At 36.5% G+C, this 22,284-nt stretch overlaps 1 protein-coding gene across 3 annotated transcripts in view; it reads right to left on the bottom strand.

Moving 5' to 3' along the window:
- Positions 1 to 22,284, bottom strand: part of LOC106072519 (sodium- and chloride-dependent glycine transporter 2-like) — a 50,438-nt gene that overhangs the window by 19,523 nt on the left and 8,631 nt on the right. For all 3 annotated transcript variants that reach the window (XM_056013878.1, XM_056013877.1, XM_056013879.1), the window contains 8 exons: positions 20,533 to 20,662; positions 19,077 to 19,208; positions 15,220 to 15,435; positions 12,186 to 12,237; positions 10,048 to 10,180; positions 4,340 to 4,474; positions 2,748 to 2,851; positions 762 to 886 (listed from right to left, as the gene is read on the bottom strand). In XM_056013878.1, coding sequence (XP_055869853.1) covers positions 762 to 886; positions 2,748 to 2,851; positions 4,340 to 4,474; positions 10,048 to 10,180; positions 12,186 to 12,237; positions 15,220 to 15,435; positions 19,077 to 19,208; positions 20,533 to 20,662 — 1,027 coding nt within the window. The remainder of the gene's footprint in view (positions 1 to 761; positions 887 to 2,747; positions 2,852 to 4,339; positions 4,475 to 10,047; positions 10,181 to 12,185; positions 12,238 to 15,219; positions 15,436 to 19,076; positions 19,209 to 20,532; positions 20,663 to 22,284) is intronic.

The following is a 22,284-nucleotide window of genomic DNA, read 5'->3' as shown; positions in this document are numbered from 1 at the left end:
AAAAAAGGTCGTTGTACATGAGAACCGTCCACTGTAATCTTCATTCGCAATCTTCTGCACACATATAGGTTTTTATTTAAACCATGTGTCCATGTTAGCCCTCAGAGAATTCTCAAGCCTGGCCTTCTAGACCCACTCCCCTTCCCAGATGTTGAGGAAAATCGAATTCAAATTTTAAGGTGTGAACATTCTGTATTGATCAAACCGAGACCAATAGTAAATGACGGCCTGAACACTGACTTGCAACGTCACAACCAGAGGGCAGTGGAGACTAATAGCTCGTTGCCAGGTCACAGAGCAGTATGTCATACCGCTGGGAACCAGCCACATCATACAAAAATAATCCCAGTTATAGTCTGATCATTACAGTGGCACCCGGGTTCAATGTAGACCAATCGTCAGAGAAGGCATGAACACTGATCTGCAACGTCGAAACCAGTGGGCAGTGGAGACCAATAGCTCGTTGCCACGTCACAAATCTGTAGTTCGTCTTCTAAACTGCCCACAGGTTGCGCCGTCGCAAGTCTGTGTTCAGTTCTTCTGTGACGTCTTGGTTCGATCCCTGCCCGCTGCCATGCTCCACCGTCTTGTGGGGGTGGGGAGGGGGGTTGGGGCTAGGATATAATAACCTCTAAATCTGGTGGAACATTCGAAACAAACACTATTACATTGACAATAATCAAAGTTTTATAAATGCAATAGACTTGGGCCGAATGAAACATTCTAAACTTATTCAACCCTTCTTGCAAAAGGGAACTCACCTCCAGCTGTGACTTTTTCAATGGGCACTCCTTTGATTTTCGCCATGTAGCCCAGCGTTGAGAACACCACGAACCCGGCATAGAAACTTGTCATACAGTTCACTATGGGTACCACGAAGGCATCTCTGTAAAGACGAACAGGGTACAAGTTGCAGTAAATCTAAACACTAGGTATTTACAGCTAGATCTAAGTTTGTTGTCATCTCTGTGACGATGTTTTGGTTACAAGTTACAGTAAAGTTCAACACTAGGTATATACATTTAGATCTAAGTTTGTTACATGCCATTATGTCATGTTTGTTCTTACTTCTATAGGCGAGTTGTTGGTTTTTGTGTAGAAGCCAGCGACAATGTTCTTTGATGCTACAATGTTCTTTGATGCTACAATGTTCTTTGATGCTACAATGTTCTTTGATGCTACAATGTTTTTTGATGCTACAATGTTTTTTGATGCTACAATGTTCTTTGATGCTACAATATTCTTTGATGCTACAATGTTCTTTGATGCTACAATGTTTTTTGATGCTACAATGTTTTTTGATGCTACAATGTTCTTTGATGCTACAATGTTCTTTGATGCTACAATGTTCTTTGATGCTACAATGTTTTTTGATGCTACAATGTTTTTTGATGCTACAATGTTCTTTGATGCTACAATGTTCTTTGATGCTACAATGATCTTTGCCGCTACCACGTTCTTAGCTGCTACTGTGGTCATAGTTGCCGACTTGCCGTTATGTTCTTTTCTGCTACCATGTTTATTGGTGCCATCATGCTATTAGCTGCTACCACGTTCTTTGTTGCTACCAAATATTTCGTGAATACCATATTCCTTGCTGCTACCGTGTTCTTTGCTCCTATCATTTATATAGTTACTTTTATCACTTATATAGTTACTTTTATCACTTATATAGTTACTTTTATCACTTATATAGTTACTTTTATCAATTATATAGTTGCTTTTATCACTTGTATAGTTACTTTTATCAACTATATAGTTACTTTTATCACTTATATAGTTACTTTTATCACTTATATAGTTACTTTTATCACTTATATAGTTACTTTTATCACTTATATAGTTACTTTTATCACTTATATAGTTACTTTTATCACTTATATAGTTACTTTTATCACTTATATAGTTACTTTTATCACTTATATAGTTACTTTTAGCAGATTGTTATGGATTGTGTTTCCTATGTGAAAGGGATTTTCAATTTTCATCGTAGAGAGAGAGAGAGAGAGAGAGAGAGAGAGATCATTCATTTAATGTTAGTCTTGTAGAATGATGCAAAAAAAGCGGCGCTGTCGTAAGCTGTGTTAAGTACGAGAGACGACTCTCGGATGACAGAGTGTTAGGACGTGCTTTTATAGTGAGTTGGATTTGTTTCAAATATAAGTTGTTGTTTTTTAAATTTCATCTCAAGTTGAATTTGATTATATATTGTAATAAAAGTTATATTTAGTTGTTTTTCCCCCATAAGAAGCTTGTTAAAGTTATTTCAAGGATCTATAAGTTAAAATGTAATCATCTACAGTGGTTTAGTTGTCTGCCATTAGTTTGGGGCTACAAGTCAACGACCGACAGCAACATTTATACAGCGCTACTATAATTTTCTCAGCTCGGGCTATATAAAGACATTTTCAAATTTAAAAGATTGACATCAATGAAAGCGGGCTTCGGCCTAGGCAAACTAGGCAGCCGCCTAGCACAGGACCCATAACATTCTTTTAGAGAAGAAATGACGAGACTTGTGTCCAATGTTATTGTTGTAGTACACTAAATTTTACATAAGTTGCAAATTTTTGTTTTTTTCGATGTTTATTACTTATTTATCTATTACATTAGGGGCCACCAAATTCACTTCGCGTAGGGCCTCCAATTATCTAAGGCCGGCCCTGAACAGACTGTATTCCATTATTTAAAAGTAACAGTTTATGAGTTGCATCACTTTATAGGCGAACTCAAAATCACGGACTCACCTTATAATGTTGTTGTTAAATTTATTATAACTTGACATGGCAACCAGGCCACCCATACAACAGCTCAAAGAGAAAAAAATCTGGACAGCAGCATCACTCCACGCCTGCAAATTCGGTAAATTAAAAACATGAAGTAATCCATGAATGGCTTACGATAGAAGGAAAATAAGCATAATTAAATTTCCATGTACAAAGATTCCACCCTGGGTAAGTTGATGTCGCTAAATGATGTGATTAAAACAATGTATTCCATATAAATGAAAAATATCTTTATCTTACAAGTCTTTATAGACAAGAACTAGACTATTGTAGACAATACTATTTCTCTCTCTCTCTCTCTCTCTCTCTCTCTCCTTCTTTCTCTCTTCGCAAGTATCATACGTTAGTGTTTCTCTATAGCCCTTTGTCCAATGTAAAAAAGTTAAGTTCCATTTAAGACCATGTGATCTATTAGGCTGATGATGCTCAAGTCATCACAACAACTAACCGCCTTTACTTTCCATAACTAAAGTTAGATACCCATAAGAGTTGAGTGGATTCAAGGGCCCCCCTAAAAATCCCAGTCTTCACTGAGACTTGAACCCAGGACCCAGGTTCTGAAGCCAATCGCTTAACCACATAACCATAGCGCCCTCTTCTTCATTATACACTTAGAGTTTAGGCATTTATTTGTGATATTTATGTTTCTCTCTTTCTCTCCCTTCCAAGTATCATACAAATATCAGCATGTTTCTCTATAGCCCTTTGTTCAATATATATTTAGGCAAAGTAATAGATACCAAGTATAAAATGAACGGATTATTATATAATACAATTTTTTTCGGCACCATTTTCATTGTTCATAAATATATGAAACATATTTTAGACCAGGTCAATTTCTTTGTTGACCTTGCTTGTGTTGTGTATAAGATTAACCCTTAAAGTGCTGAGCTGTTTTACAATGAGTGCATACAAAAGGGAATTTCAATTATGATGTTGAGAGGCTAGACTACCACACGCGTTTTAAGGGTTAACGTAACTTGTAATATACTAAATACAAACAATTGAAATGTAGTATAATAAAATTTTTAATATAAATTTTGTACTATATAGTCTAAAGTGCTTACATGGTAGTATAAAAAAAAAGGCTTATTATAGTATAACTAGTCGACCGGCGGCGTAGCATACGCCGCAATTTTGCAGAGCCGGCCTTAGGCCACTGCAACCTATGCGACCACAGTGGGCCCCGCACTTTCATAGGACTCGAGCTTAATTATTAATTTAGACCACTTTATAACTTAAAACATATTTCCCGCGCCCTCCTGTCGATTTACCAGGACCTCGATTGCTACTACAGAGTAGATTACTTGTTCCCCACGTCCTCTTTTTTACATGAGGTAGAAATAAAAAAAAGAGTGATCTTTCTTGGTTACAACGGTCCGGCCCTGCTATTTTGTGGATTCTACCCCCCCCCCTCTTGTTTTTTTTTTCTTGGCGTGACTATCCGCAGAAATAAGAGAGTGATCTAATGATCAGAAGAGAATTATATAGAGAGAAGATTTTTAAAAATTACTAAAATTTATTACTGGCTAACTTGCAAAAGAAAAACTTACTGTAGCGTCTGATAAACGATCCCATTTGGGGGTCAAGTAGTACAAGACCCCATCATACGCTCCATCCAGCATGGCGCATCTGATCAGCAGGATAGTCAGCAGGACGTAGGGGAAAGTGGCAGTGAAGTAGACAACCTTTCGGGAGTAGAAGAAAGGAAACATTTAACTCTTTCTCTCCGTAATTATTTACCACATTTTGGTGGAATCAACGTTGGCATCGTCAGTTAGGAGAGAAAGAGTTAAGACATTAGAACGATACGTGGGCCGAAAATGAGACTTTTGGACTACAAGGGACAAGACAATATGCAACTGAAATGCAACCAACACAGAACCTTTTGGGAATTAAATAAATTAAACATTAAAAACATTAGATACTCTGATAGTATAGCGGTGTAAATCAGGGGTTCTCAACCTGTGGTTCGCGACCCTTGGGGGTCGATTGACGATTTGCCAGGGGTCGCCTAAGACCATCGAAAATATGGATGGTTATTGTCTATTCTTCTTTTGCTGTATGTGTGTTTGTGTGGGTGGCGGCAGAGTGGGGGATTGTAAAAAGGGGTCGCCGAGCATAAAAGGTTGAGAACCGCTGGTGTAGATAGTATAACTTTTTTTTTTTTTAAAAAAAGCTTATATCATTTTATTCTGTCTATGAGGTACACATTTTGAACATAAAGAAAAGGAAAAGAAAGAGAGGGAGACATAAAGAAAAGGAAGAGAAAGAGAGGGAGACATAAAGAAAAGGAAGAGAAAGAGAGGGAGACATAAAGAAAAGAAAGAAAAAGAGAGGGAGACATAAACCAATTAATGCTATGAAAGGTTATCAAAATAAATTATTCAAATTTTTTTATTTTTTTTTTTATTTTTTTTTTCGCAATGACGAAAATGTGAAAGTAAGAATCGAAAAAAAAAACGTGGAGGTATGGAGATGTTGATGTCCAGGTAAGATGAAATTAGAAGGGGAGAGGGGGAGCGAGAAGGAGATGTAGCCTCGAAGAAGTAGCTTTACACTAATTTTGTGTGACATATTTGGTTCGTTTCTTTTTTGCTTTCTTATTCATGAAAGACACGACTCCTGATTTTTAGTCTAAAAAGAAACCATCTGAACTGATTGCAGACGACCAAAGTGGCAGTGGGTGTCATAGATAAAACTAATTGAAGAACCACTGTTGACAATCGAAGGACTTAAATCGTTGACTGAGAAGGGGGACACGGCGGAGAGACACAGGAGACACTGCCAGGTCATAATTAAGACAGTTGTTCGGGATGAGACTGTCACTTCCTAACCGCACCCGCCCCACGCTAGGTTTCAACACTACAGACAGACGTGTTTATGGCTTTCAAGGGGGGGCTAGGGAGTTAGCGCCCTATGCTTGACATTATATACTGCTACGGAGTTTGCTCCTCATACTTGACAATATATACTGCTGGTTTGGTTAATTACCTATCTATTTTACTCTTTCTGTCATGTCACTGAGTGGATCTGGCATAGGGGCGGGGGGCGATGTACAGGGGATGGGTAGGTGCAATAGTCACAGAAAGAGGAAAGTTTTTAGTTGACGAAAAAAAAATGTGTGTGTGTGTTTAGAACATCTTAGTATGTAAGGTGGGAGTTGAGGAAAGAAAGAAAGTGAGAAAGAGAGCGAAATAAGAAAAAAAAAGGGAAAGTGAGGAAGACATAAAGAAAAGGAAGAGAAAGAGAGGGAGACATAAAGAAAAGAAAGAGAAAGAGAGGGAGACATAAAGAAAAGAAGGAGAAAGAGAGGAAGACATAAAGAAAAGAAAGAAAAAGAGAGGGAGACATAAAGAAAAGAAGGAGAAAGAGAGGAAGACATAAAGAAAAGAAAGAAAAAGAGAGGGAGACATAAAGAAAAGAAAGAAAAAGAGAAGGAGACATAAAGAAAAGAAAGAAAAAGAGAGGAGACATAAAGAAAAGAAAGAAAAAGAGAAGGAGACATAGAGAAAAGAAAGAGAAAGAGAGGGAGACATAAAGAAAAGAAAGAAAAAGAGAAGGAGACATAAAGAAAAGAAAGAAAAAGAGAGGAGACATAAAGAAAAGAAAGAAAAAGAGAAGGAGACATAGAGAAAAGAAAGAGAAAGAGAGGGAGACATAAAGAAAAGAAAGAAAAAGAGAGGGAGACATAAAGAAAAGAAAGAGAAAGAGAGGGAGACATAAAGAAAAGAAAGAAAAAAAGAGAGGGAGACATAAAGAAAAGAAAGAAAAAGAGAGGGAGACATAAAGAAAAGAAAGAGAAAGAGAGGGAGACATAAAGAAAAGGAAGAGAAAGAGAGGAAGACATAAAGAAAAGAAAGAGAAAGAGATGGAGACGTAAAGAAAAGAAAGAGAAAGAGAGGGAGACATAAAGAAAAGAAAGAGAAAGAGAGGGAGACATAAAGAAAAGAAAGAAAAAGAGAGGGAGACATAAAGAAAAGGAAGAGAAAGAGAGGGAGACATAAAGAAAAGAAAGAAAAAGAGAGGGAGACATAAAGAGAGGGAGACATAAGGAAAAGAAAGGAAGAAAGAAAGAGAAATAAAAGAGAGAAACACAGAGAAGAGATAGAACGAGGAAGAAAAACAGAGGAACAGAGATAAAAAGAAAGAGAAAAAGAGATAGAGAAAGAAAGAAAAAGTGAAAGATAACATACGTGTGACAGTGCGATTGTGTTTAGATGATCTTAGTTTTATGTAAAGTGGGAACGAGAGAGAGAGAGAGAGAGAAGGAGGGAAACAAATAGATGGAAAAAAAAGATAGACAAAGATAAAGAGAAAGTGAGAGAAAGAGATCTGAACACAAAGATAGAGAGACTTAGTAAGAGAAACAAAAAGATAGAGAGTGTGCAGGAGAGAAAGGGGGAGAAAAAAAGAGTTAAAATGAACAAAAGATGTAGAGACAACAAGAGAGAGAGAGAGAGAGAGAAAGTAAGAGATAAAAAAAAGATATTTTAGAAGGAATTCGTACAAATCCTCTTTCTTCCCTAGTGCCACTAAAGAATGGAAAGAGTTGCGTGAATCAGCCAGGAAAACCGACGACTTAGCATGATTAGCATGCATGACTAGATTGACACATGAAATGCTTAGGACGAAATAATCTTCTTTTGTAAATAACGTCTGTAATCTATAAGATAAGGTAAGATAATTTTTTTAAAAAAAAGGGGAGCGAGAGAGAAAGAGAGAGAGGAAAGTATTGTATTGTTGAAATTAAATAAGTTACGTTTTAGTAAATTAAAATTGACTAGCTGGTCGAGTTTGTAAATTTTCTATTTAACAACCAATGTTCCCGTGATCTAATTCCTGTAGAATTCGTTTTCTCTAGATAGGAGAACTTTTACTAAAAACCTGGCCACCATCTTTCCACCTTCGCCCTACCTCTAACCTATTTCTAGATTTAAAAAAAACAACAGGTAAAATTAGCTTATAAATAAGAGGACTTGAGATAATTTATTGTCACTAGAAATCATTGTGTAACGTGACATAGAAATTCGGTTTTAACTTGTTATCTCAATGTGGTATGACATTGATTTATATAGTTAGACCTAGATCTAGTGTAAAACAACGAACTACTAAAACATCTGACCTGACCTACATTTTTTCATGTCTGTTTTTTTTTTTAAACAGATTTTTGTTCCGCTAATATTTGATTTTTTTTTTAATTGCTTGTTTTAAATGTTTCGGAAGTTTGATCAGGGTTGAAGAGTATTACATTCTAGTCCAAATCTCAGGCAGGATGGCGGTCTCCAGGGTTAAAACCCTGGACAATCAAGACGTCAGCCCAGAGCGGAGGTCGATACAAGCGTTACAAAGACATCCTTAAGAGCGCCGTCAAGGAGTGTGAGTGTATTGACATTCAGGGCTGGATTCTAACGAATAGAACATTGTACGTAACGTAGTAAGACGTCCTAGTCAGCTGCCTGTAAGCAGTGTCTCTCACCAATACGTTTTGTTTGTGATGGGATTTTATGCGATGTATTTTCACTACAAACACAACAACAATGAACAATCACACATTCACTACAAGCACATCAACAATGAACAATCACACATTCACTACAAGCACATCAACAATGAACAATCACACATTCACTACAATCACATCAACAATGAACAATCACACATTCACTAAAAGCACATCAACAATGAACAATCACACATTCACTACAAGCACATCAACAATGAACAATCACACATTCACTACAAGCACATCAACAATGAACAATCACACATTCACTACAAGCACATCAACAATGAACAATCACACATTCAATACAAGCACATCAACAATGAACAATCACACAATCACTACAAGCACATCAACAATGAACAATCACACATTCACTACAAGCACATCAACAATGAACAATCACACATTCACTACAAGCACACCAACAATGAACAATCACACATTCACTACAAGCACATCAACAATGAACAATCACACAATCACTACAAGCACATCAACAATGAACAATCACACATTCACTACAAGCACATCAACAATGAACAATCACACATTCACTACAAGCACACCAACAATGAACAATCACACATTCACTACAATCACAACAATGAACAATCACACATTCACTAAAAGCACATCAACAATGAACAATCACACATTCACTACAAGCACATCAACAATGAACAATCACACATTCACTACAAGCACATCAACAATGAACAATCACACATTCACTACAAGCACATCAACAATGAACAATCACACATTCACTACAAGCACATCAACAATGAACAATCACACATTCACTACAAGCACATCAACAATGAACAATCACACAATCACTACAAGCACATCAACAATGAACAATCACACATTCACTACAAGCACATCAACAATGAACAATCACACATTCACTACAAGCACATCAACAATGAACAATCACACATTCACTACAAGCACATCAACAATGAACAATCACACAATCACTACAAGCACATCAACAATGAACAATCACACATTCACTACAAGCACATCAACAATGAACAATCACACATTCACTACAAGCACATCAACAATGAACAATCACACATTCACTACAAGCACATCAACAATGAACAATCACACATTCACTACAAGCACATCAACAATGAACAATCACACATTCACTACAAGCACATCAACAATGAACAATCACACAATCACTACAAGCACATCAACAATGAACAATCACACATTCACTACAAGCACATCAACAATGAACAATCACACATTCACTACAAGCACATCAACAATGAACAAATACACATTCACTATAAGCACACCAACAATGAACAATCTAATATTCACTACAAGCACACCAACAATGAACAATCTAACATTAACTACAAGCACACCGACAATAAACAAATACACATTCACTACAAGCACACCAACAATGAACAATCACACATTCACTACAAACACATCAACAACAATCAATCTCTAAGTTCCAAACCTTGCCAAGAGTCTCAATGCCCTTCAACAACAAACAATCTCTAACTGTATCGTAAAGTCCCAAACCTTGCCAAGAGTCTCAATGCCCTTCAACAACAAACACTCTCTAACTGTATTGTAAAGTCCCAAACCTTGCCAAGAGTCTCAATGCCCTACAACAACAAACACTCTCTAACTGTATCGTAAAGTCCCAAACCTTGCCAAGAGTCTCAATGCCCTTCAACAACAAACAATCTCTAACTGTATCTTAAAGTCCCAAACCTTGCCAAGAGTCTCAATGCCCTTCAACAGCACCAGGAAGATGACCAGGAAGGCGAACAGGTTGCACAGAAGCAGAGGCCAAAGGACGTCGCCGCTTTCTTCGATGCTGCCAGAGTCATGGAGGATCTCCTTGCTGCCAATAACAGAGTCAACATTAATCAACGTCCACAACAATGACAACCAGGGCCGGATTTAAGCAGGTGGAGGCAGGCTTTTTCCACTTATGAATGAAAATACTTATATCTAAAAAAAAAAGTGAAGTTTCCCCTTTAGACCTTGTAAAGGTCATCTCATTCTGTGGCCTATGGTTAACGAGGGTGTCATGTGGCCAGCACAACGACCGACCGCCTTTACATGTCAGGTACCCATTAGAGCTGGGTGGACTCAGAGGCGCCCAAGGATCCCGAAATAAAAATTCCAGCCTTCACCAGGATTCGAACCCAGAACCCTTAGTTCAGAAGCCAAACGCTTTACCGCTCAGCCACCACGCCTCCTATATCTAAAAAGCATATTGTATTTTAGAAGAATGAAAATATAGTACTTGTACATTTAATCTCACTTTCCTTTTAAAATATATTTAATAGGCATATTGGTTTGAGTTTGTGGAGGATAAGACACTTTGTAGACGCACTGTCGCAAAAATGGAAATGTATTGGCTTATTCCGAGCATGCCACACGCGTACACTTCCTAATAACATTTTTGCCAGCTGTAAAAATGCTTTTAAAAAAAGTTAGAAAAAAGTAAAGTTTCTGACTCAACGATATGCGGATATATTTTTTATCACTTTCGTGGAAGCCCCTTTCTTGTGGAGATCTCGGGGCTGTAGCCCCGTCTACCCTCTCTGAAATCCGGCCCTGATGACAACACAAAAGAAAACAATGTCAAAAACATAAAAAGTGTCAACAACAACACCACCACAACACACACACACACACACCAGAGGCGTAGCTAGGGTGGGGGATGGGGTGGGGAGAATTTGAAAATCACCCCGGCCCCCACTTGAGGGGGGGGGTGGCTGATTAGTGTTTTTGCATTAAATATTAAATATTATGCAGCATGCAGGGCCCCCAAATGATTGAAAATACCTAACTACGCCCCTGACACACACAAAAATCATGGTATTTTTTTTTAACTTAATCGACAACTGTGAAATTAGAGTTGTTATTCAAAAATTATTTGAGATCAGATTTTACACACAAAAATATTGCAGAAAGTAGATTTCTGATATCACTATGACAAGAGAGTTCTGATACATCTGATATTCTTTGAATACTAGATACACGAGATATATCTTGGAATGCTAGATAAAAGAGATATCTATTGGAATGCTAGATACATGTAACATGAGATATCTATTGGAATGCTAGATACAAGTAACATGAGATATCTATTGGAATGCTAGATACAAGTAACATGAGATATCTCTTGGGAGCCTCTTCTTCTTCTTCTTCTTATATAATACAGACGTTACTTCAAAAAAGAAGATGATTACGTCCTACGCGTCATGCATCTAGTCATTCTGCCAAGTCACTGGTTTTCCTTGCTAGCTCAGGCAACCCATTCCATGCTCTAATAGCACTAGGAAAGAAGGAGCATTTGTACAAATTTGTCCTAGCATATGGGACGACAAATGTACCTTTTATCTTTGTGTCTTTCTGAGTATTGAATTAAATTTTGTTTTTTTTGTATTTGAAAATTATGGCTCAGTGTTTTATGTATAATTGCTACTTTACTTTTGCGTCTTCTATCCTGAAGGCTTTCTAAGTTTAGTGATTTTACTAAAGGTGTTACTCTAGTCAAATGTGAATATTCGTTTGTGTCAGTGTCATAAATCATAGATACTTCTTGGTAATGAGATATCTTTGAATGCGAGATACATGTAACATGAGATATCTCTTGGAATTCTAGATACGTGTAACATGAGATATCTCTTGGAATTCTAGATACGTGTAACATGAGATATCTCTTGGAATTCTAGATACGTGTAACATGAGATATCTCTTGGAATTCTAGATGCGAGTAACATGAGATATCTCTTTGGAGGCTCTGTGTCATAAATCATAGATAAGTCTAGATAATGAACGCCAAAAATTTGATAAACTTTTATTGATACATGAAAAAGTAGAGGCAGACTTACTAGTAATATAACTCACTGGGGGAGTCAGCTGTACTGTTGAGAGACAAATCAGCTGAAATGCATTAAATTAACTGATGTGTTGTTTTTTTTGGAAAGTAATGTTAATTTTATTCATACATGGCCTATTTTATATAATGCAATAATGCTTCTAAATATTTAATATCTATTTACAATGATAATTAAATATCATTTCAAGATATTTCAGGATTTGAATCATTTTGCAATGTAATTTTGAAATCTAACGACTTTGGGCTTTACAAACTGATTAGTTTATTTATAAATATTTTAATGTCTCCACTCTTACCTATTCAAGTTGTAATGTTTTGGTTTTGTGTAATCCTCAAATTGTAAAACAAACTTCCTTATGGATAATAAAAACTTCTATTATTATGTTAGAAACGAACGATACAACCGATTTATTCATTGTATAAGTACTAACTTGAAAAGATAATATTTTAATCACTACAAAGCTCATGAGAACTCACTCTGTCTGAAACAAATGTTATACCCACTTCCTATTCACGGATCAAGCTGAAACTTTGCACAATTATTTTATTGTCGCTAACAACACATGAATCAATTAACCAAGCAACTTATCAAGTAGTCATAATTTATTAATTATTTTCTATATAAAGGCATTGCTAGGTAAGGGGAGATACGCCTTGTGTAGAGAATTAGGTCGTGGCCTAAAAAATTGAAACCCACAATACATATCTATTAATCCTTCAATTTTCATATGTATTTGTCTAGCTCAGTGACTAGCAAGTCGGCTTTCTATCATCGAGGCTTGAGCCTTCTAGTTCTAATCCATTTTTTTTTAAATTGTCAGCGCGGAAACTTTCTCTGAAATCGTCTAGATCTATTACAAGTTAATTACATAATGGAGTCAAAATAATTGATACAATTACATTTAATGTAAGCTTTGTTTTTTTTTCTAAAGTATTAAAATATTTTTTTCCGTCATTGGTTACCTTATTACGGGCCCTGATCTTGTCTAGGAGATGTGAAAGACATATTGATATTTTTATGAGACACAAGACTTTACCGAAGACTTAAAACCACTCAGTATCAATGATAGTTATATAACACTATAAATCGTTTCTTTGGTGATATTAAAATGCATGGATTCTAAACAATTTTTAAAATGTTTCTTGAACTAAAGTCTAGATTCAATTTACACGTCGCCCGTTGTCATTGATATATATAGAGGCGGTGTTAGAAAGGAATGATGTTTGCAGTTGTATTTTTTAAACTCGAGTTTTGGTTGGTCGAAACTTGCCGCTGAAGTCCTCTACCCCTCCCCCATTCTTCCTCACAGAAAAGAACTAAATGACTTTAAAAAAAGCACACATTAGTTTCTTAAATTAAAAAAAAAAATCTTGGATGTAAAGAAAAAACTAGAGAGGTCGTGATGACCTATTTGGAGGCTATGCTCTAAGTGAAATTCTAAACCAATCAATCTTCTCTCTTCTCTGACACGTGACCTAAACTTCTGATGATAAAACATTCTCTCCCTTGAACAACGTCACCTGGACTGGGCATGTTTGTTAATACATTCGTTTTTATTCTCCCTGCGATAAGAGCTGTATCCACAATATCCGGTATTATCGTTTCACAGGGTAACTCTTTTGTTTGTTACATAAGTTACAAAAGAAGATTACCCATATATGATACAAGAGAGGGGGATAGCTTCTAGCTTAGCCTTCTACAAAACTATGGCGTAAGTGATATTTGTGTAGTTCTTCTGAGTGTTGTGTCCAGACCGTTCGTCATAGCAGGCCTCAACACTGACCTGCAACGTCACAGCCTGTGGGAAGTTTAGAACCAATGGCTCGGTGCCACGTCACACAGGTTGTGACGTTTAGAGCCGGCCCTAATCATTGCGAGGCCCTATGCGAAACGGATTGCGCGGGGCCAAGTCTGGGTAGGAATCAGCTAAAAGTCAAAATTAATATTTTGTATTAGAAAATTTCTAAGAAAACGCATCAGCTTTTGCAATAAATGTTTATTAAAGGGAAACTGAAAATGCCGTTTTTTCTATCGCGCCTAGGATTAACACCCAAAAATTGACAATTTAGTCTATTTTTCAGGAGATTTTTATCAGTTTTCAGCAGATTTTAATAATTTAATAGTTTTCTATGACTTTTTCGTATATTTTGCAATTACTGGAGAATTACTGGGGCTCCTTTCCATCCCCAGAAAAACTCAGAATTTTTTAAACTATTGACCTAATCGTGTCCTGTAGCGGCTGTCAAATGGTTTCACACAATGTTTTTTTACAAAGCCTATATCAACTCACTTTGTCTGTCTGTGCGTTTGTTTATCTGTCTAGCCGAAAGTTTGTATATGTTATTTCTCCAACACCCAATCTCAGATCAAGCTGAAATTTTGCACAATTATTTCTTTTACTTGACAACACTAGAATAAAAATAAAATTAACCAGTTAGTTAATTAACTATTGGTATTAAATTACTCAAAAAAGGGAATGAACTAGTGTTTGACTGAAGTGGTGTTATAAGCTGAATAAGTCCCCTTTTTATTAGGCTGCCGTCTCAGGCTTAGTGAACCCAAACATGAAATAGAAACAATAGGTAACTATACAATCTTCCATGCTCAAAGACTCTTCACTAGTAGAGTGGTTATCGCGTTGGCCTGAGAAGGCTTTAGCTCACAAGTTCGAATTCTGGTGGGTCCTTTTTTTTAAATATAATTTATTTTTATAAATGCATTTTTATTGTTAGTCTAGATCTATTACAAATGTAATTACGTGACTGATCTAATTGATAAACTAATTGATACGCTTAATATAAGCTTTTTTCTTTTAAAAAAGTTGTTTTTTTTGTGTGTTTTTCTGGTTTTTACTTATAAATTAAACTCATTGAAATTGTTTGTTTTTTTTTACTTGTATATTAAACTCAATGGAATAAGTCTATTCGGTTATAGGTTCCAATGCCATTGGGTAGTTCAGATCTGATTCATACACATCCCCGTGTTGCCTAGCTACGCCCAAGCCGAAGCCCTTGTCACTACTCACTGCAGTTTTGTCCGATCGAGTTGTTGTACTTGAGTCCTTCCACTATTTCCTCCGTGAGATTCTTGGCGTCGTAGAGCAGACACGAGCAGTCGTGGCATTTGATCCACGGCAGGTCAGAGGTAAAGGACGCCACCAGAAAACGTAGTCCCCAAGCAATGATGACGTCATAGTAAATGAAGACAAAAACGGAAGCGACCACCATGGAAACGCCAAGTCCTGAAAATAGAAAAAAAAAGTTACAAAGACAGTTTGTGTGGAAACGCAAACTCAAAATCGGCCCCCGAAGTGGTCCAACCAGGCAGGTAAAAAGGCAGGTTTCAATATTTTCAGAAAGAACATGAGAATGAAATTCTATCAAAGACAAATGACAGAGAAAAATGGAGAAAAAGGATTGACAGATCTTGTGTGGTGCCCCATCGGTCCAGCAAATCAAAGGATAGGTGAAAGTGAATGTGAAGTTTGATGTGAACCTGGCCTAACTGATGTCTTATAATGAATAATCTAATTGATCTAATTGTTTTGTAAAGTGTCAATCACTTATTCAAATCCTCAAGAAAAAAAGCATTTCCGTATAAAAACAAAATCCTTTAGTTAAGTGTTCTATAGCTATGATGTAATGATGCAGTTCACGCGATAATATGAAAAACTACTTACTAATTGTTGTTTTAATTTCTGTCCAACTTATAGGCATACTAAATAGATTTTTGCTCTTTAAAAAAATAGTTAACATTTTTTTATGTATGACAGAACTTATGTAACTTAGCAGTGCAAATGTAAAAAAAAAAATGACAAAAAATATATAACCGTTTGCATAAATGTGTTAGAAATATGGGAGATGAACATCTCCCTTACTAATGAGCCTACTGTGTTTGTTACTATTAATAGTGAATAGTTGTAAAAGTAGTGTATTTTTATGAAAAATCTGTTTGCATAGATAATTTTAAAAATTAAATGGTTCACTTTCGTTGCATCAGAACTTTAAATGATCTAAAATATCATGATGTCCGATTTTCATTTCCTCTTCTAGTTTCTGATATCTAAACGGGACGGACAGACAGACAGACAGACGGACGGACAGACAGGCCACACAAAACTAATAGCGTCTTTTCTCCTTTCGGGGGCCGCTAAAAAAGTATAAAGATCTTGATTTAGTCTTACACCTATAAAACTGTTTAATATTTTATTTTATCTATCTATTGACCTGCTAAGTATTGTAAAAGAAATTAGACAAAAAAAAATTAAAACTCTATGACCATATTACAAGGTCTCCAGGGTTCGCAAAGGCCTTACTTCAGGGAACAGGGAACAGTACCAAGAAAAAGAAGAAGAGAAAGCGATGGAAAGACAACATAAGAGAACGGACGGATCTGCCACTGAAAGAGGTTCTATCCAAGGCAAAAAACAGAGGAATGGAGAAGACAGTCGAAGAATCTTGTGTGGTGCCCCAACAGGCTAAGGTATAGGTGAAGATAAAGTTGACCTGCTGCAGTTGCGTGATGAAAGTCTGGATATTAGATCTTATCTTATCTCATAAAATACAGACGTTACTTCAAAAAAGAAGATGATTACGTCCTACGCGTCATGAATCTAGTCATGCATGTCAACCAATGACTTAAATGCCGTCAAGCCATTGGTTTTCCTGGCTGGCTCAGGCAACCGATTCCATGTTCTAATAGCACTATGGTAGAGGGGCATTTGTACAGTTCCCCCTTCTCCAAACCGCTAATGTGTCCAAAGGAGCGTCAAGTGATACAGTTTGGGATCGGCGGATCCTCACGTTCTGACATGGGGTAGCAGCCGACTGCAGGGTGCCTCAGGATCATCGGATCCTAAATTTTCCTCAGGGTTGACTCCCGAAGCCTTTTCCCATGTTTGGGTATACTTTTGATTGCAATTGCGTTGCTGATTAAATATAGAGAACAGGCAAAGACGAATAACTCGCGCCAAATCCAGTAAGCTTTAGTTTTGGAGTGCACATTATGAGGTAAAGAGAATATGTAATATAAACATGAAATACCCTTTCATCAGTGTAATTTTTTTAGTTTTTGATGGTATGCATATCACTGTGTTGAAAAACAAATTTGAGGAAAAGTTTCTTTCATCTTTTATCTCAAAACAGGTGTGAATTATCATTTATTAATTTACGACTATTCCCGTCAAACAGAAATCAAATATACTATTTCAAGGAATTCAACAGAAATGAAAGATATTGTCTCCCATTCCGAAGGTCAGGGATAAGAGACGCATGTCACGTGACCACGAAAACTCAGTTAAGACATGCATATTTTACCACGTCTGTTTCAGACCGTTTGCCCCCCCCCCCCCGGGTTTTTAATAAGTTTCTGTTGTTTAAGTCTTTTACGCCCTTAATTGACAAGTTTGTTTTTTTTAAACTCCGACTTCAATTATACCTTCCGCTTCCTTAACGCTTTTTCTCCTAACTGACGATACCAACGTTGGTTCCACCAGAATGTGGTAAATAATTACAGAGGAAGGAGTTAAAGCTGTCCCTTAACTCTTTCTCTCCGAATTGACGATACCATCGTTGATTTGACCTCGTTACATTGAATTAATGTCTTGATTCTATAAACTCTACTTTGTGTACTATAAAAAGAGCATGCATCCCCCTTTCATTCTAGGCCAAATAAAACACCTTCGGATGACTAACGAGAAAGTTATTCAAACTTAATCATAACAGGGTAAAAAAAAAATACTAATGAGCAAAATATAAAATTCCGTCGGAACGTGAAAAATAATTACGAAGAGAAAGAGTTAAAGAGTTCATCTGATGTCAGCTGTTTTCCCCAATTCCAGTGAGGGCAAATGGCGTCTAAGTGTATCTTAATAGCGCTTCCTGAAAAAGGGGCACCTCTGCTGATGAATGACTAAGCTTTTATATCCACTGGCTGTCTCTAGGACATTAGCTCCAGCTGGAATAACCTGCCTAGTGTGCAGCCGAACATTCCGGGATCACATAGGTCTCACCAGACACATGAGGAGGCACAAAACCCCAGTGCAAAGCCCTCACGCCCCTAGATGACAAAAGTGGTCATCATCGAACCACGATGGACGAATGTTCGTTTTATTCCCTCATCTGGTTAATATAGTTGTGTCCAGCCTACGACCCAGTTTTCTTGCTCTTTGAGTCTTCTGTCCACAATGCCAGAAATTAGCGTGTTAAAAAGGAAAAGAAAGGAATCAACAAGTGACATTCAGCAATTCAGATCTCTCTCCCGTCCGACCGAAACAGATTGGTCCATACTTTTTTATCTCTATCTGTCCGTAATTATTTCCCGAGATCAGATGAAATTATTCATTTTTCCCATTTGTATTTCATTACACTGTTACGATTAAATTTCAATTCCGTTTTTGTTTAAATTAGAAAATATTATAAATGGCATAGATATATGTTTGCACTTTTTTTTAAATATAACACCAATTAATGTTTATTAACCCAAAATTTTAGTTAATCTAATGGGGGGGGGGCACAACAATCAAGAGAGAAATAGTTACATGCCACACAATAGGAGCGGTGGCTGAGCGGTAAAGCGCTTGACTTCCGAACCGGGGACCTGGGTTCGAATCCTGGTAAAGACTGGGATTTTTAATTTTGGGATCTTCGGGCGCTTCTGAGTCCACTCAGCTCTAATGTGTACCTGACATGAAATTAGGGAAAAGTAAAGGCGGTTGGTCGTTGTGGTGGCTACATGACACCCTTGTGTAGAAGAAACCACAGAAACAGAAGACCTTTACATCATCTGCCCTATAGACCACAAGGTCTGAAAGGGGGAACTTTTTTTTTTACACAACAGGTCAAGACTCGCGGTATTTTGAGCACTGACGTCTGCTAGACTCACCTTTGAAAGTCGGGTTGATGGACCAGATGCTGAGAGGTCCTTTACCTCCATACTGACCAAAGGCGCACTCCAAGGCAAACAGGGGAATCCCCAGAAAGATAAGAGACAAGGTGTATGGTATCAGGAAGGCGCCTGTAGATATAAATAAGAGAAACGTTAACAGAATAAGTTTTAAACATGGTTCACGTTATATGAATGGCTAGAATAAATAGCACTTATTTAGACTAGATAAACTCTAATTAAAAGTGGTTTCAATCTTATGCTCGCGACTCAATTGTATTGTTCTGTTGTTGTTGTTTTTTCAGGATATATTTTTAACGCAGTAATCTCTTCTCTATTTTAAGATCTGTTTTACTTGAAGACATAAAATAAAGCAACATAGACAAAGAAGAGAGAACAATGAGGAGAAATGTTCAGGATTAGTAAGGCCACTTAATGAAAAACGTAAGAAAGTAAAACAAGGAATTAAATAGAGAGATGAAACAATGTCAAGGACGCTGTATTGCAAAATCACTGACTCGAAGCTAAGAATTAAATAATAAAAAAATTATTTTATGCAACAAGTGAAAGACTTAATTTTTTTTTTTAATGTTGAAAAGCCACAAAATATTTACCTATACTTATCAACAATTCTTCCATCCTGTACACCAGAAATACCTAGTTATTTTTAGCTGTCTGCCATAGATGGAAATTTAAAATATCATGAGCTTTGAGATTTTTTCGCGTAACAATTAATCGAGGCATGCTAGAGCTCGAGGCTAAGGCTAACTGTTGAAGTGACCACTCGGCTCCATTAGCGTAGCGAAATTTTTTAGTGATGGGCCGGAAACAAGAAAATGCTTTATGTCAAATAATGTACGCCTAAAGGTTTCCAGAGAGGTGTCAGCAAGATATTTATTTAACATTTTGGCTACAACAAGCAAAATAAAAACACACACTTAAAAAAAAGGGGAGCTTATCTGAGAGAAGAACTGCACATTTACAGCCAATAATTTTTTAAGCTTTATTTCCCATATTCGAAATTAAATTATATTCCAATATTGATTTAAACAATTGGTTAATTGCTTTTATCGATTCACGTTTTGTTAAGAACATTAAATAATTGTGAAAAGTTTCTACTTCATCCGAGGATGGGCAGTGGTCGAAATCGAGTCTTTAGAATTTTGTACTATGCAAACAGAATGAGTTGATATAAGCTTTATACAAATTCCATTTCCTTCAGGATTTGAACGCAAAACTCTCTGGTTTGCAAAAAAAAAAGTAGATAAGATTACTTAGTTGTGTGAACATGCGATGTGAAGTGAAATTGTAAAAGTGTATTTTGTTGTTTTTTTTTAAAGCAGACCTAAAAATACTTTGAGAGAAACAATTTTAAGGTCTAAAAGGAATCTATAATTTCAATAACATTAACTCCCTTTTGACTAGCCAATGACAAAGAAAAATGAAAGTAGCTCACCTCCGCCATTTTTAAAACACAAATACGGGAATCTCCAAACGTTGCCAAGGCCAACAGCGTAGCCAATCATCGTCAAGACGAACTCGATCTGCTTCCCCCATTGTGATCTCACTGGTCCTTGATCTAGATCCTTTCAAGATAAGATAAGATAAGAGATCTGTTATTACAAGTCTTCTTACTAGCTAGCAAATTCATGGCTGGACCCTACCTGGAAGGACACGGTTCTCGAAAACGGCTCTAACGATTTTCCTAGAAATTTGACAGTTCATGTAGGCCTATATCTTTGGAAAAAGAATTACTGGCTGATTGACCACATGTGAGAGATTCTGGTTTAACCGTTCTTATTTTTTTTTAAATAAAAAAAAATCTTATAATCAAATCTGGTCTAAGACATTCTGTATGCCGATTACAAACACAGTCAACAGATATTCTAGCATGTATGATTAATGATTAAAGAGTTAAACAAGAATTTTTTTAATCAGTCAGTGACATACACTTTCTTTAAGTCGTGGCTGATTCAGGCAACCCATCATGTGTGGTGCCCGAACGGTTCAACAGACTGAGAGATAGATGAAGGTGAAGCTGATGTACTCGGGAGAAATGTGCTAAATAGCTCAAGAAAGACGGATAAACTCTAGAATGGACCTCATTCACCAATCGTTATTAACCCATTTAGCCAATTCATAATAATGATAAAACAATGAAAATCACGTGACAGCCACTAAGAATTACATAATTTGTATAGAAGATATATAGAATCACGTGGCTAAATGTTGTTTGTTTACGATTAGTGAATGAGGTCCATTGCAAGTTGCAAGGGGGTGAGGCTGGGGTCAAAGGTAATACGACTTCATTTGGAACTCGAGTCTCAAGTCATTTGAAGTCAATACGCCAACGACTGTATCAGCGAAGCGCTTATGAAAATAGAGGACTTTATAGTTATCTATTGTTAGTCTCAAACGATCTACTTCTCTAAACAATGTATAAAGGGGACTAGTTCAACTTGTACCAAAACATCAGCCAAGTACAATTTCTTTTCCTTCTTTGATATCAAACAAATAATTAATTACCAATAGGTAATTCACTACTGCTAAGGCCGGTTCTAGCAAAACAGATTAAAAGCATTATGAGAATAGAATAATTTTAGAACAAAATGATATATTTGGATAAAACATCACCAGCAAAAGATTACGATTTTTTTTTTTTTGCGGAGCTATTTCAGGCCGAAGAACGCGTTAAACATGACTTCAACTTATGGAGCCTACAAAATACACCCCGGCTTGCTGGAAATGGCCTTGAACTACTTTTAAAGCCCGTATCATTGGGCAAAAACAAACAAACAGTTCAAGTTGTTAACAAAATGAATCTTAAATTTAAATGAAATTCATGAATCGAAGTCTGATTACAATGTACTTGTTGTCAAAAGTCTTTATATTAAAAAAAATAATAATATTTAAATCATAGACTTATATATACTATATCTAGAGTGGACATGGAGATTTTTGAACACTACAAAAAATGTGAAAATCTTTTAGAAAGTTGGATCAAGGCGTTGTTTTGTAAAGTAGTTACAAGAAGTAAAGTGGTGTTTTTTTTCCAACCCTAACCTATTTTAACCTAATTATTTTGCCATTTTTAGATACATAATCTAGAAAGATCTAGGTAATCAATCTATTTAAATGTACATAAGATGATTTGAATCAACATAAATTATTTCCATCTAGGATTTTTTGAAACATTATCTCAATGGAA

The sequence above is a fragment of the Biomphalaria glabrata genome, chromosome 16 (genome assembly GCF_947242115.1).
Source record: "Biomphalaria glabrata chromosome 16, xgBioGlab47.1, whole genome shotgun sequence".
Classification (NCBI taxonomy): Eukaryota; Metazoa; Mollusca; class Gastropoda; family Planorbidae; genus Biomphalaria; species Biomphalaria glabrata.
The sequence above is the reverse complement of the archived record's forward strand: the minus strand, read 5'-3'. Positions and strand labels throughout refer to the sequence as shown.